Below are 15,168 nucleotides of genomic sequence, written 5' to 3'. Positions count from 1 at the left end.
CCGTTGACTTCTTGCTGGTTTTCTGTTTCACTTAGTTTTTTGGTGAACGTGAACGTGGCTTCAGCACCGTACTCAATTTGTGTAACGATGTGAGTTGCAGAGCCAATTTTACCGGTTGTTTGAATGTCACGGTAAGCCATGTTGTTCTCTACTAATTTCTTGACTGCGGTGCGTCGCTTAAGTGTCAAGTGAACGCTCGATTCACGACTTTTGCTTTTCTTTTGGCTGAGATAATTTGCCGATCCGCCGAGTTCAATCTGGCCACACAAAATGCTGACTTGTAATGACCCATTGAACTTTAATTCTTGGAATTTGTCAGCGAACTTGTCTGAAGCAATAATCGAAAAATCTGTGTGGTTAATCACGGTGGATTGGACGTTTTTCAAATTGTCACTTCCATTCCAGAAAGTAGGATAGCCTGATAAAAACAAACAAAAAATGTTATTCATGATAAGGTGGCCGGCTTGCTGTGTCTCTTTATCCTAGTAAAATTTAAAATGATTTTCTGTAGCTATTTAAAAATTAAAACCTTCCTTATTGCTAAACCTTATGTTTCCTCGATCTGTTTCTAGAGTAATGTTCCCAATTTGCCATTAATGTAGTGTAATAGGCGATTTACTGCTTCATTATAGCAAAAACTGATTAACAATTAATTGTCTGAACTTCAATAAAACGAGACAACGACAAACCCATAAAATGTTATTTGTTATTATTACCGGGAATAATTGCATCTCTGACTGCATCGTAAACGGTACCCAAGTCGAAATGTCGCCCAAGGGCAGGCATTGATAACATTTGTATACTTTTATCGTCTCCGTTCGACATTTAGTTGGATATTTTATCCCTGCAAGCGAAACAAACAATTTGTGAGTGAAATGAACATTATACAAAATAGCACTATTATGTAGGCTATAAACTGTGACGTTTTTGGTCACTCAAACGAAATGAACTTTTCTATTAACTTACGTAAAACAGTTTCTAGTCAAAGGATTTCAAGGTCTCCAGACAAATGATGACGGTGTCACACGTCAAGTAAAGTCTCAGCAGTTCCAATCTGCCATAGGACTTGGATTTCTATGTAATATGGTAAACTAATTATATAGTTAGGCCTATTAGATATTTAATTAAACGAAGAAGTCAAGTGACGCAGTTACACAAGCAGCACACAGCAGCGAAGCGTAGCAAATCCAACGAGAATAAGGCTCAATACCAGACTCTCGATGGCAAAAACATTGGAACGTGAACATGTCTGAAAGCGTGAGCTGTTCTTTTCGCCTGCAGCACAGCGGAACCTATTTCCATATAAGTCGTAACAAACCCTAAGGGCCAAGCCGATAATACAAGTCTTTTTAGCGTAAAGTCCTTGAACAGAACTTGGGAACGGCATCCTACTGTTTACAGTGCAGCAATGCGTCCTACTAATACGCAACAACATTTTCTTGAGTGAGAAGCCTCAGCCAGTAAAACTACAGCGATTTTGTAAGGGATTTGGGACTGTTGGGTCTCGATTAAGTGAAGCGCAGCAACTTCGCAATAAGGATTTGTTCTTTATTTGTCTTCTTTATTTTCAGTTTTATACTTTTGGAGTGGGTTTCTGATTCTTGAATGATTATATCCGCTTCCAATTTACCATTTTGTCTTGAAACCTTCGTCAACTGACATATGAAGGACTTCGACAGTTTTGCAATTGCTGCATGCGCCTACAGATATATCCGCATGTAAAATGTATATGAAAAAAAATTCATCATAGACTGAGAATAAACAAATAAATTAGAAAAATCAACTTACCTTGGGTCGTTATTTATCGGATCGTGTGCATTGGATACGTCCGGCCCCTCCGGCATTTGAACGTTCCTTACTCACGCGTGAACATAGCCGAATTTTCGTGATTCTAGCACATCACACGTGCTGTCCCTTTACATGTTTCAATGTTTAGCTAAAAGAAGACAAAGTATTAAATGAAGCAAACCAGAGTAAAGAAATGAAAACATAGCTTTTTCATCGCGTTTTTTTGTGTTTCTATTATCAGCAGCAACGGAAAACTTCTTTTCGTGGCCCTAAATGAATCGCAACAAGATCAACACTGAGATGTTATACAGTTTCATTCTATTCACAGATAACTGATTCCCGCCTGTCGTTGAGCAGTACAAATCTCACACATCTTAAAATCATCCAACATTCGAAATAGAAATGAACTGTCGAGTCCGTCGAGTCGACATTTTTCCAGTTTCAAACGGGGTTCGGCAACTTATTTGTTAAAAGCACCACGGCTTACGGAACCACAAAGATCCAGACGACTCTTGGTCAAGTCTTGGTAGTAACTATGACTTGAGAATGTTCAACTATCCAAGTGTTTAACTGTTTATGTTCTGTCTAAAAACGCTTAAAAAGTCTAAAACGAATTTTATTTTTTTGTTTTGTTTTCTATTTGCACTTATGTTTGGGGTAATAATAAATTGATTGACAGTTGATATTATTAGGTGGAATTCGATATTATGCATAAGTTTAATGGTGTAAATGTTGAAACGTGATCGATATATTTAACACGTAATAGTATCACGTAATTACAAATCCCGAATGAATCCCAATGTTTTCTTGCATGTGTTAAAAGAGTTGCATTTCTAATTATCGAATCGGGTAGTTGAGAGTGGGGTAAGCGAATTGATTGGCGGGCATTGCACTTCAAGAATTTTTTTTTAATATAAAGAAACCAGATATAAGTCCAACACTGTGTTACACATTTGCTGTATACCATACACTTACTAAGTTTATTGGTACAGTTGCGTAGAATTGATGTGCCAAATTTTTACAAGAGTAATGGTACGCGATAGATGCTATAGGCTAGCAAGGAAGAAATGATGAGCCTAGGAATCCAAGATTTGAAGAACATCTCTGACCTCGTCTTCATTGAAACGTTTCAGAAGGAGAGAACGTGGAGTCTCTCTTACGTAATGTGAGCTGGTGAACAAATCTGCAAGAAATTTTCTAGATCCAGATCCAGTCATTACGTTTTTGTCGATATTGTGTTGAATCAACAGTTGAACGAGATCAACCAATCCTGTTTTAGGTGCTTTATCACACAAGTAATGGAGGGCGTTCCATCCTCCCAAGTGCATGCAGTTGACGTTGACGTTTTTCGCAAGTAACAATCGGATAATGTCGATTAAATTGTCTTTGTGGTAATTCTGACACAATAAAAGTAGAGCATTCGATTCGTAGTTGGTTTTGCAGTTGACGTCAATATTCTTCCCAATTAACAATCGGACAATGTCAATCAAATTTTCTTTGTCATAATATCGACACACGTAATGAAGAGCATTCCATCCGTAGTAGTCCTTGCAGTTGACGTCGATATTCTTCTCAATTAACAATCGGACAATGTCAATCAAATTTTCTTTGTCGTAATATCGACACACGTAATGAAGAGCATTCCATCCGCCGTTGTCCTTACAATTGACGTCGATATTCTTCTCAATTATAAGTCGGACAATGTCAATTAAATTGTCTTTGTTATAATATTTACACAAGATATGCAGGGCATTTCTCCGTTTTATTTTAAATGAATATGATGATAACAATGACCCTCGTTCTTTGGAAAGGATTTCGCAACTTGGATCCACTTTTTTATCAATTAACATTCGGACAATGTCGATCAAATTTTCTTTGTCATAATATCGACACAAGGCAAGAGAAGGAAATGGATTCCATTTTTCGGTGATTTTCTTTTCGACTAAGAGGCTGATGACGTCGATAAATTTTCTTTTTTCGAAATGTTCAAATACCAAATGAAAAATGTCGACGATTTTTTCCTTTGGATAATAATGACACACTTTTAGAACTGCATCCCATCCAAAAATCCTTTCCTGTTGGTTTTGAACAATGATGGAAAATTGAGTGGCGCAAATGTTGTCGTATTCGTCGGGTGCCGTCATGGCGAAAGCGAATTTCTCGTCGTTGGATTTGGCGTTGACAAATTCGGCAAAAATGACAATTTCTTTCTCAATCCTTTTAAAAACGGAATTGTTCTCACACCAGAGCACATCATTTAAATCATTCCTTTTTTCTTCCGTTATTCTTCGATTGAGCGATTCAAGAAAAGGCTCTGAACGAGCCAGGGATGAGAATGAAATTTCGAAACTAATCTCTACGGGAACTTTGGTCATTTGCTCTTGCAGTGTTCTCGCAGAAGGGAAGAAATAAACTTTGTTCTGGCCGTTGATTTTCAGTTTAGTCTCTTCTTGAAATCTCTTGACGACGCAAAGTTCTTTGTGTTTTTGACCCAGCCATCGATTAAGGCGATTGCAATTGAATACACGCAGCTCGCTGTCCATTTCACTCAATAATTGCTCAAATGTATTCTCATCGGTCTTCCCTCTGCGAATATTCACCGCCGATTCTCTCAGTTTCATTTTCAACTCGGTAAGGGAAGCTGTTAGATGTTGCTGGACGAGTTCAAGTTTCTTGAGAAATGGACTTAAACTTCTAGCTAGCGGATCTTGAAGCATGTAACTGAGTTCATTTTCCGCAATCTCGTATTTTTCAATCATTTGAATGCATTGCGACGCTAGCGAGGGGCTCATTTCATACAGTGGAGCCGGTTTTATTCCATCGCATCCTGGCATCAACGCTAACGGGTGGAGCCAAACCGTCACAGGCACACCGAGAGGCTGCGTTTCATCATCAGCTGCAGCCATCCAATCGAATGCAAATTGTTTGAACGTCCTGGTAAACTCCATGGCTTGCTGGTACGTAGTTGGGGCGTTGACGTCATCGGGCAGATTAAAATCGGTGGCAAAGTGACAATCAACGTCATTCGTTCCTGATAAATTTCCATCGACTGCGACAATCATCGCACTGCCATTCAGCGCTTTGATAAGCTTATCGGCACATTGATTGAGCTCATCACTCGCTTTCTGCTCGTCTTCATCTCGTTCGAATCGTTTGGTCAAAGTAAAAGTGGCGTCAGCTCCGTACTGGATTTTGGTCACGACGTGGGTCGCAGTTTCCTGGTTTCCAGTCCTTGCAATGCCTACAAAACGGATTTTTTCCTCGTCCAGTTGTTCCATGGTAAACTCCTTGACTGCCGACAGGTAATGGCACCTGACGTGGATAATAGTCTCTTGGAAATGTCTCTTCTTTCTGACGAGATAAACCGCCGAGCCTTTTGGCTCCACCATATCCAACAGGACACTAATTTGAACGGAGCCTCTAGCGTCGAGTTCTTGGAATTTGTCCGTCAGTTTGTCGGAGGCGATCAGTGAAAAACTCTTGCTCTTATTATGGGTGGTGTTGACACCATTTAAATCATTTTCTGACCACAAAGTGAAGCCTGAAATTACAAATACAAAAGTAATTAGGCCTACAAGATAGCTTATAAGAAAAGCGCCAAATTGGCGTCAATTTGAAATCCCCCCAAAAAATAAAATAAATTTGTATGAGGATTGGTGGACTATACCTGGAATGATTTCTTCTGTTCGGGCATTGTAAAGAGTTCCCATATTGAATGGTCTGCCCAACGCGGGCATTTTCAACACATTGTTACTGATATCCCACGACATGGCACAAAATAAAAATGTAGAGTTTTCCGAGTCTGTTTTCTGATATTATCTCTCCGCTTGTTATTCTATATCTGTGGGAACAATACACATCTATTAAAGCCGATGATCTAATGATTTTTGTTTATCACAAGAATCGTATATGGAACTATCACATTCAGAAAAGGGGGGGGGGGAGTCTTTGTCCCTTCACTTGTATGTAGTTATGCAACATTTTAAAAGTGAAAAGAACTTTGTTCATCGACACCTACGTATATACTGAAAAATGTTAATCTCAAGGAGTAATTATACTTGAAATAGTTGATTAAGATACATGTACGCACGCACACTTGAACTGCACAAGTCTCTCCCACTATGGACGGAATTCAACTGCACCGGTGAAGAGAATGATAGCCTACATAACCTATCAATCAACCCAGCCTACGACGATTAAGTCAAAGTAAACGTTCATGATAAGCAAAATGCACGATAATGATTCTAATATCTAATACCAAGCGCTTTCTGTCAACGTTGTTTTACTCAAACTGAATTTTCGTAGTTACAACAGGGAATATTTCGTCTGTCCTTGGGTCGAAAAGAGTTTACAATTTCAAGTGAACCCTATACGCAGGTTCCGATTCGGCGATTCCCAATACAAGTTACCTTCGTAATTAGATAGGCCTACGTAATGTTTCGATTCTTATTTAGTGGAATTATTAGTATATAGAAGTTTCGCATTGCGGCATCTTTGGTATTATTAGTCCGTCGCAGATTAAATACAAAAATTCAAAAACCTTTTCAAAACAAAAAAATCGAGAATAATTCAAATTCGTAATCCCCCGTTTGGAGTAAGTATGCTGACCGATAGATGGTGTATTGTCTCGTTGTGTCGTCGAAAAAGGATCCGAAAACTTCAACCCATGTCTGAGTGCACAAGTGCAATATATCGCACAGGTCTGGCGCCACTTTTCCTCTCGCGCTTCCCTATTACGCTAGTGTCGTCTGGTGGGGAACGGCGACAACTCTATTTCTGTCAACACCATTCTGCATGCAAAAGGACTAATGTAGTGCTCATGTAATCTCAATTGTTATTTTATTATTAATCTATGCATTTTAAAGGTACTACATCTTCTAAATCCCTAAAAACTCAGTGAAGATGAGACTAAGGTTACAAGAATTACACCATTCCCCCCTAAGTCTCAGGAATACATAGACATTTGCAGCAGTGTGTACGTGGTAAGCAAAAAGAATTGTTGGTGTACAGCATTAATACATTTTCCCTTTATAACCAGGAAAGATTATTATACCCCATGCTTCAATTGAATGGATTACCAGCATATTTTCTGAATATATGGAGTGGTAGCATAGCATATACTAAATTCAAAGATGCAACACGAAGAAGAAGCTGTGCATTTGTGGAATTTTGTGATTCCGAGTCAGCTGCCAAAGCTGTCACAGTAAGTGTTCTTTACATATTTAGGCAGTAACAATTAATACCTAAATGGAGACAATGCTGAGAGCTCATTCAAAAATTTTATAGGAATATGCAGCCTCCAGCGAGTATCATGTATTGACTGAAGATCCAGGGCAGTCATGTAGTATTCAGGTGTTTGATGCAGAGTGCGTAAACTACTTTCTAATTGAACAATTGAAAGTTGTTCACTTTACCTTTTTTATTTATTTTAATTTGATTTTGTTCTTACAGGAGCCAAGATGAAAAGGGGGACAAGAAGAAAACGAGCACACAACTAGACACGGAAGAACCCTGGAAGAACCTCTAGACACTGTAGTTCCATGGTGCGGCATGCTCAAGAAAATGCTAAATGCTACAATGAGAAATACAAATTCGTTAAGACACTTAACATGCCTGTAGTGTATCCATGTAATACATAATAAAAGACAACAATAAAAGATATAAATTTTAAATAATGAGAATTCACTTGTTAGTTAGACTGTTTTTTATTTCAAATTTTGATTCCGCGTGAAAAATTGAGTGTAGTGTAATTTTTTCCATTATTTTAAGAAGTCTGCATAGATCGAGCGTCGGCGTGAAAAACCGTCCGGCGTGAATTACGGGGGTTAATGCATATAAGATATAGTTTTTAACTCATATTCGGATTCCGCGTCAAAAGTTGAGCATAATTCATATTTTTCGTTATTTTTGCGTTATCCTGCATAGCATGATGAGCGTCGGCGTGAAAAACCATCCGGCGTGAATTACGGGTAGATGCATATAATATAGAGTTTTTTTGAACTCATATTCGCATTCCGCGTTAAAACTTGCGTAAAAACTATCACTTTATTATTATTGGCGGAAGCCTGTAGTGTATAGCGTGCTTTACGTGAGCGTGAGAAACCGTTCGGCGTGAAATAACGGTAGATGCATTAATAAAAGTCGGTATTTGACTTCATATATGGATTCAGCGTTTAAATTTGAGTATCAGGTGTTAATTTCATTATTTTAGGGGGGAATTTGTCGTTTGCGACAAAAAAAAATTTCGAAAAAAGGTCGCCTAGATAATAAAAGAGAACTGCGTCGTTTTGTTTCTATGAAAAAATTCGTCAAAAACGAATAACTCTTGCAGGCTACCGCTAAAAATGATGAAAATTATGAAGTAGACTCAACTTTTTACGCTGAATTCAAAAATGATTCGAAAAACTGGCTATTTTATATGCGTGTACCTGTAATTCACGCCGAACGATTTTTCACGCTGACGCACATCGTGCTGCACAGGATAACGCAAAAATAACGAAAACAATTAATTAAGCTAAACTTTTTACGCGGAATCCGAATATGAGTTCAAAAAAACTCTTTCTTGTATGCGTGTGCCTGTAATTCACGTCGAACGATTTTTCACGTTGACGCAAATCATGCTAATGCAGGCGTCCGCCAATAGTAATCAAATGAATGTTCTTACTCAGATTTTCACGCGGAACCCGAATATGAGTTCAAAAACACTGCATTTTATATGCATCTACCTTTAATTCATGCCGGAAGATGTTTAAACTGACGCTAGTCATGCTATGCAAACTTCCACCTATGAAATAGGGAAAATACTGCATTAATACACTCCATTATCAACGCGAAATCTTAATTTGAAATATAAAGAGTCGATCTTTTGTTAATAGTGAACAAACTAATAAATTCTCATTTTTTGAACTATCACATATTTTTTATTGAAGTTTAACACGGGTACACTACAAGCATTGGTGCGTGTTTAAAATTTGAATTGATCACATAGTATTTAAAATGCTTCTTGAGCATTCAACAACACACGGAACTTGGAAATGATCTGCCTGCTTCCTCCGTGTCTAGTTGTGTGCTCGTTTTCTTCTTGTCCCCCTTTTCGTCTTGGCTCCTGTAAGAACAAAATCAAATTAAAATAAATAAAAAAGGTAAAGTGAACAACTTTCAATTGTTCAATTAGAAAGTAGTTTACGCACTCTGCATCAAACACCTGAATACTACATGACTGCCCTGGATCTTCAGTCAATACATGATACTCGCTGGAGGCTGCATATTCCTATAAAATTTTTGAATGAGCTCTCAGCATTGTCTCCATTTAGGTATTAATTGTTACTGCCTAAATATGTAAAGAACACTTACTGTGACAGCTTTGGCAGCTGACTCGGAATCACAAAATTCCACAAATGCACAGCTTCTTCTTCGTGTTGCATCTTTGAATTTAGTATATGCTATGCTACCACTCCATATATTCAGAAAATATGCTGGTAATCCATTCAATTGAAGCATGGGGTATAATAATCTTTCCTGGTTATAAAGGGAAAATGTATTAATGCTGTACACCAACAATTCTTTTTGCTTACCACGTACACACTGCTGCAAATGTCTATGTATTCCTGAGACTTAGGGGGGAATGGTGTAATTCTTGTAACCTTAGTCTCATCTTCACTGAGTTTTTAGGGATTTAGAAGATGTAGTACCTTTAAAATGCATAGATTAATAATAAAATAACAATTGAGATTACATGAGCACTACATTAGTCCTTTTGCATGCAGAATGGTGTTGACAGAAATAGAGTTGTCGCCGTTCCCCACCAGACGACACTAGCGTAATAGGGAAGCGCGAGAGGAAAAGTGGCGCCAGACCTGTGCGATATATTGCACTTGTGCACTCAGACATGGGTTGCTTGAAAACTTGGAATTCGAATGGAACTACGACGGGGAAATACTTGAAGAAAGAAGCACCTTCAGATGTGCCAAGTAAATACATATAAACCAGTTTGCATACCGTTAAACAATGTTTTGGTCTAGTTAACGAACGGAATTCTTTTTTCATTACGCAGTCATCAACGTCTGGACCTCTACTAGAACTGTTGATGCTTTGAAGAGCAAGTCCCAGGCTGCCAAGAAGCTCAGCGGGTCGACTCAAAGTTTGGAAGTAGTGTCCAACATAAAACATGGTGGCAAGCAGCAAATTCAGCAGGGTTACGAGGGAAGGTACATACCTGCCAGCGAAGTCAAAGCTGAGCAGCAACAACAACAACAGCAGCAGCAACAACAGCAGCAACAGAGTCATTTGGTAGGTAGACGTTTGTTTGTGTGTTTAATGGTGATTTGTTTACGGCATGTTTGCTTGCATCGGCACCTGGCTTGAGTGAATGTTCACATCCTTGTTTGTGTTGCACGGCTTTTGCCCCCAAATTAGTCTGTCTCCTTTGATGAGGCCTACGCTGATTACGCCGAGGTATCAGAGAGTGATTCACTCTCACTGGCAAGAGGCTTGGGCCTTGAGGGGCATATTCTGATGAAACCGGGGTCTGAGCAGTTCCCAGCCAACTCTCCTTTATGCCACCAAAATCCCCAGGCCAATCCACTGAAACTCGTTCTGGTTGATCCTGATTCCCAGGTATGGCTTTCCTCATTTTTGCTTTTCGTTTGTCTTTTGTTTGTTTGTCTGCTGGTTCGCACACACTCTCTCTCCTTGGTCTGGCTGGAAATGAAAGAATCTTTTTTATTTTATAATAATGAATTAAATTCGACTAATTGTTATTTTAATTTTTGAACAATTTAGCTCAGCTCCATGCAGGCAGCTGAACAACAACAACAGCAGCACATTTATCCACTTTATCTCTCTGCTTCGGCACGTGAACAGCAGCAACAGTTGTTGGTCTTGCAGCAACAGTTGGCCCAGTGAGGCTCAGCGTCCAACAGCATCAACAACAACAACTCCACCACCAACAGCAACAGCAACAACAACATTCTCCCACCTACGCCAACATCCCTCTTTTACTTTCCAGCAGCGTCAGCGCTTCCCAGTCTTCGCTGGCCAGTAACAGCAGCTCCCAACAACAACAAGAGAATCCCGTCTACCAGAATTTGAGTAAATCGACGACCGCAGGAGCTGCTGGAGCTCCACCTTCATCGTCGACCAACACGAGTCAGGATAGCGGGTCGGAAGAGTTTCCTTTGCCACCTGGATGGTCCATTGATTACACGTTGCGTGGCAGAAAGTATTACATCGACCACAACACGCAGACGACTCATTGGTCCCATCCGCTGGAGAAGGAAGGATTGCCCACTGGTATAACATTTATCTTGTTGTCTTTAAATAAGAATTTAAATTTAATTTTATAATTTCAGGTTGGGAACGAGTCGAATCGAGTGAATTTGGAATTTATTACGTCAATCACACGACCCGCCACGCCCAGTACGAACATCCGTGTGCCCCCCGTTACATCACGTCGGGATCCTCTTCGCTGGCGGATGCTCAAATGCGTCCGTCAAGACCGATGCCTCCGGCTCCACGTCACACGGAATTTCACGCTCCACCGCAAGTGCTGGACCCGGCCAATCCTTACCTGTACGAGGAGATCCCTTACTGGTTGCAGTTTTACTTTCGTGCAGCCCCCGAACACGACCACAAATTGCGGTGGGAGCTGTTCTGGCTGCCGGAACTCGACTGCTACGACAACGTCCTCAAACGTTTGTACAAACAGGAACTGGAGACGATTGTGATGAATTACGAGGCGTATCGTTCGGCCATGGCTCGTGAAATGGAGAGGAGAAGAGCTGAAGGGCACAGCAGACACTTTCCTGCTCAGCAACAACAACAACAAATGTTGCAGCCTCCTCCACCACAGTCAAGAAGTCACCTGAAAGAAAAAGCTTTGGCTGGAGATCTTGAAACAAAAGTCTAAAACATTTATTTTATTTTAATTTTTCTAATAAAGTGCACTGATGTTTGTTTGGGGTTTTAATAAATTGATTGACAGTTGATATTATTAGTCGGAATTCCATATTAAGCATAAGTTAAATGGCGTAAATTTTCAAAACATGTTTTGGGTTAGAGTAAATCAAAAATTTTTATTTTTTGAACACATTAACACATTTTATCACTCAGAAATGTTGGGTTAATCTTTAACAAACTTTTTGGCTTTAGCTAGCATTTTAGAAAATTGAACTAAGAAAATTATTTCTGAATGTAGTTAAAGCAGCGAATCATCCTGTTGGCGAACACTCCACAGATATGCATATTCTAAAAAGAATTGAAAATTAAATGAATATTTTATTAATTTACTTTTTGACACAATGAAATGTACTTTATGTTCAGGTCAAATGCGCCTATGAATCCAACATTTGAAGAATATCTTTGACTTCGTCTTCTTTGAAACGCTCTAAAAGGAAGGAACGTGCAGTCCCAATTGAAGCTCCAGTCGTCTTTGCTTTTTTGTCGATTTTTTGTCGAACTAGTATAGAAACGAGGTCAACCAAAAGTTTTTTAGACACACAGCGACACACGAAATGGAGGGCATTCCATCCGTCGTTTTGTTTGCAGTTGACGTCGATATTTTTCCCAATTAACAATCGGACAATGTCAATCAAATTCTTTTGTTTGTAATATCGACACAAGATAAGGAGGGCATTCGATCCATCGCTTGTTTTGCAGTTGACGTCGATTTTTTTATCAATTAACAATTGGACAATGTCGATCAAATTGTCTTTCTTGTAAAACGTACACAAGGCAAGGAGAGGAATTGAATTCCATTCTTCTGGGATTTTTTCTTCAACTAACAGGCGTATGATGTCGATCATTTTTTCTTTTGGATAATGTTGACAGATGACTTTTGAAACTGCATCCCACCCAAAAATCCTTTTCTGTTTGTGGTGAACAATTATCGAAAAATCATTTGCGCAAGTTTCGTTGTATTCGTCGGGTGCCGTCATGGCAAAAGCGAATTTTTCGTCCTTTGATTTGGCATTGACTAATTCGGCAAAAATGACAATTTCTTTCGGGATCCGTTCAACTACAGAATCATTTCCGTAGCAACAATCTAAATCTGAATTTAAATTATTGGTCGGTAAGGGAATTTCATTTAAAAAAAATCGTCCCGAGCTTTTGTTTAAGCAGTTCCATAAAAGGTTCTGGGCGAGATAAGTAGGAAAATGAAAATTCTAAACCACAATCAACTGGGAATTTGGTCATTTGCTCTTGCAGTGTTGTCGCAGAAGGGAAGAAATGAACTTTGCTCTGATTTTTTATTTTACTTTTAGCTTCATCTTGAAATCTCTTGATTAAACAAAGTTCCTTGTTCTTCTGAGCCAGCCATTGCTTAAGGCGATTGGAATTGAACGTGAATTTTTCATTGCCGATTCGATCCATCTCTATTTTGAAATCTTTTTCTTGGATTTTGCCGCCGCGAAAGCCGACGACAATTTCCCACAATTTTATTTTCAGTTCGGCAATGACAGATGTTAGGTATCGCTGGAAGTGCTGGAGCTTATTTTGAAGTGGACTTAGATTTTCTAATAGAGGATCTTCAAGCATCAGAACAAGTTTATCTTCAACTTCACTGTAGTTTTCCATTATTAGGAAGCATTGAGACGCCATCCAATGGGGAATTTCGTATCGGAGAGCCGGTGCTTCTTGTGCATCTTTCAACGGGTAGAGCCAAACAATAACAGGCACGCCAAGGGACTTGTTTCCATCTGCATCATCTTTGGCCACCCGATCAGATGATAATTGCAAAAACTTTTTGGCGAACTCGATGGCTTCTTTGTACGTTGTTGGGCTCTCCACGTCATTGGGCAGTTCGAAATTGCCTTGAAAATGACACTCGATGTTATCCTCGTTCTCTTGATTGGTGTCGGCCCAACTACCTCCAACATTCGCGTTCCCTGCAAGACATTTTTGAATTTTTTCGGCACCTAATTTCAGCTGTCCGTTGACTTCTTGCTGGTTTTCTGTTTCGCTTAGTTTTTTTGTGAACGTTAACGTGGCTTCAGCACCGTACTCGATTTGCGTAACGATGTGAGTTGCAGAGCCGATTTTACCGGTTGTTTGAACGTCATCACGGGAAGGCATGTTGTTCTCTAGTAATTTCTTGACTGCGGTGCGACGCTTAAGTGTCAAGTGAACGCTCGATTCACGACTTGTGCTTTTCTTTTGGCTGAGATAATTTGCCGATCCGCCGAGTTCAATCTGGCCACACAAAATGCTGACTTGTAGTGACCCACTGACTTTTAGTTCTTGGAACTTGTCGGTGAGTTTATCTGAAGCAATAATCGAAAAATCTGTGTGGTTAATCACGGTGGATTGGACGTTTTTTAGATCACTTCCATTCCAGAAAGTAGGAAAGCCTGATAAAAACAAACAAAAAATGTTATTCATGATAAGGTGAGTCTCTTTATGCTAGTAAAATTAAACATGATTTTTATATACGAGCTATTTAAAAATCAAAAAATTCCTTATTGCTTAACCTTATGTTTCCTCGATCTATTTCTAGAGTAATGTTCCCAATTTGCCATTAATTTGTGTATGCAGTGTAATAGGCAATTTACTGCTTCATTAGCAAAAACCGATTAAAAATTAATTGTATGAACCTAATTCAATAAAACGAGAACAACGAAAAACCCACCCAGAAAATTCGCAGAAAATATTATTTGTTATTACTTACCGGGAATAATTGCATCTCTGACTGCATCATAAACGGTACCCAAATCGAAATGTCGCCCAAGGGCAGGCATTGACAACATTTGAATACTTTTATCGTCTCCGTTCGACATTTCACTGAATATTTTATGCCTGCAAGCGTAAGAAAGATTTCGTTGAGTAAAGTGAACATTATACAAAATAGCACGATATGTAAACTGTGACGGTTTTTTGTCACTCAAACGAAATGAACTTTTGTAACTTACCAAACAGTTTAATCAAGGAATTTAATAGCCTGTGAAACAAGTCAAGAAAAGTCTCAGCAGTTCCAATCTGCTGTATGACTTGGATTTCTATGTAATATGGTAATTATATAGTTGTTAGATATTTAATTATAACGAAGTAGTCAAGTGACGCAGTTAGTCCAGTTACACAACCAGCACACAGCAGCGAAGCGTAGCAAATCCAACGAAATGGCTCAATCCCAGACAGACTAGCTCTTGATGAAAAGAACTTTGGAACGTCAGCATGTCTGATAGCGTGAGCTGTTTTTTTCGCCTGCAGCACAGCAGCGGGATCTATTTCTAGAAATGGCGCAATAAAACCTCCAAGTGTCCCAGCCGATAACAAAAGTTTTATTACCGTAAAATCCTTGAACAGAACTGGGGAACGAGACACAATGTATAATGTTTACACAGTGGAGCTTTCTTGCGTTGCATTAAAATTTTCTTGAGTGAAAAG

General features: G+C 39.2%; 5 protein-coding genes across 6 annotated transcripts in view; 2 read left to right on the top strand and 3 right to left on the bottom strand.

Moving 5' to 3' along the window:
• Positions 1-15,168, top strand: part of LOC124344966 (mucin-3A-like) — a 322,367-nt gene that overhangs the window by 71,919 nt on the left and 235,280 nt on the right.
• The window catches only part of LOC124345083 (verrucotoxin subunit beta-like), a 48,444-nt gene that overhangs the window by 26,832 nt on the left and 6,444 nt on the right, over positions 1-15,168 (bottom strand). Inside the window, exons 3-4 of the mRNA XM_046798273.1 lie at positions 14,453-14,580; positions 13,848-14,135 (exon numbers count right to left, since the gene is read on the bottom strand). Coding sequence (XP_046654229.1) covers positions 13,848-14,135; positions 14,453-14,561 — 397 coding nt within the window. The 5' untranslated portion in view covers positions 14,562-14,580. The remainder of the gene's footprint in view (positions 1-13,847; positions 14,136-14,452; positions 14,581-15,168) is intronic.
• LOC124349842 lies at positions 8,686-9,644 on the bottom strand. 3 transcript variants are annotated; one of them, XR_006920318.1, is made up of 5 exons: positions 9,535-9,644; positions 9,363-9,479; positions 9,142-9,306; positions 8,979-9,058; positions 8,686-8,893 (listed from the first exon to the last, which is right to left on the bottom strand). XR_006920318.1 is itself a non-coding variant. In XM_046800741.1 (3 exons), the coding sequence occupies exons 1-3, from the start codon at positions 9,286-9,288 to the stop codon at positions 8,800-8,802; spliced, it is 321 nt and encodes a 106-aa protein (XP_046656697.1). In that variant the 5' UTR covers positions 9,289-9,356; the 3' UTR covers positions 8,686-8,799. The 3 variants fall into 3 exon arrangements, 1 of the variants encoding a protein (XP_046656697.1); XR_006920319.1 differs by having other exon boundaries at positions 9,363-9,447; positions 9,535-9,549; XM_046800741.1 differs by lacking the exons at positions 9,363-9,479; positions 9,535-9,644 and having other exon boundaries at positions 9,142-9,356.
• On the top strand, positions 9,677-10,751 carry LOC124349913 (putative uncharacterized protein DDB_G0271606). The gene is made up of 4 exons (XM_046800850.1): positions 9,677-9,758; positions 9,842-10,077; positions 10,204-10,404; positions 10,570-10,751. Exons 1-4 carry the CDS (start codon positions 9,677-9,679, stop codon positions 10,690-10,692), a joined length of 642 nt encoding a protein of 213 aa, XP_046656806.1. The 3' UTR covers positions 10,693-10,751.
• Positions 11,975-15,168, bottom strand: part of LOC124344997 (verrucotoxin subunit beta-like) — a 493,626-nt gene continuing 490,432 nt past the window's right edge. Inside the window, exon 4 of the mRNA XM_046798266.1 lies at positions 11,975-12,033. The gene's annotated coding sequence lies outside the window, so the exon portion shown is untranslated. The remainder of the gene's footprint in view (positions 12,034-15,168) is intronic.

The sequence above is a fragment of the Daphnia pulicaria genome, chromosome 1, assembly GCF_021234035.1.
Source record: "Daphnia pulicaria isolate SC F1-1A chromosome 1, SC_F0-13Bv2, whole genome shotgun sequence".
NCBI classification, from domain to species: Eukaryota; Metazoa; Arthropoda; class Branchiopoda; order Diplostraca; family Daphniidae; genus Daphnia; species Daphnia pulicaria.
Note: the sequence above shows the minus strand (reverse complement) of the source record. Positions and strands in the feature narration are given on the sequence as shown.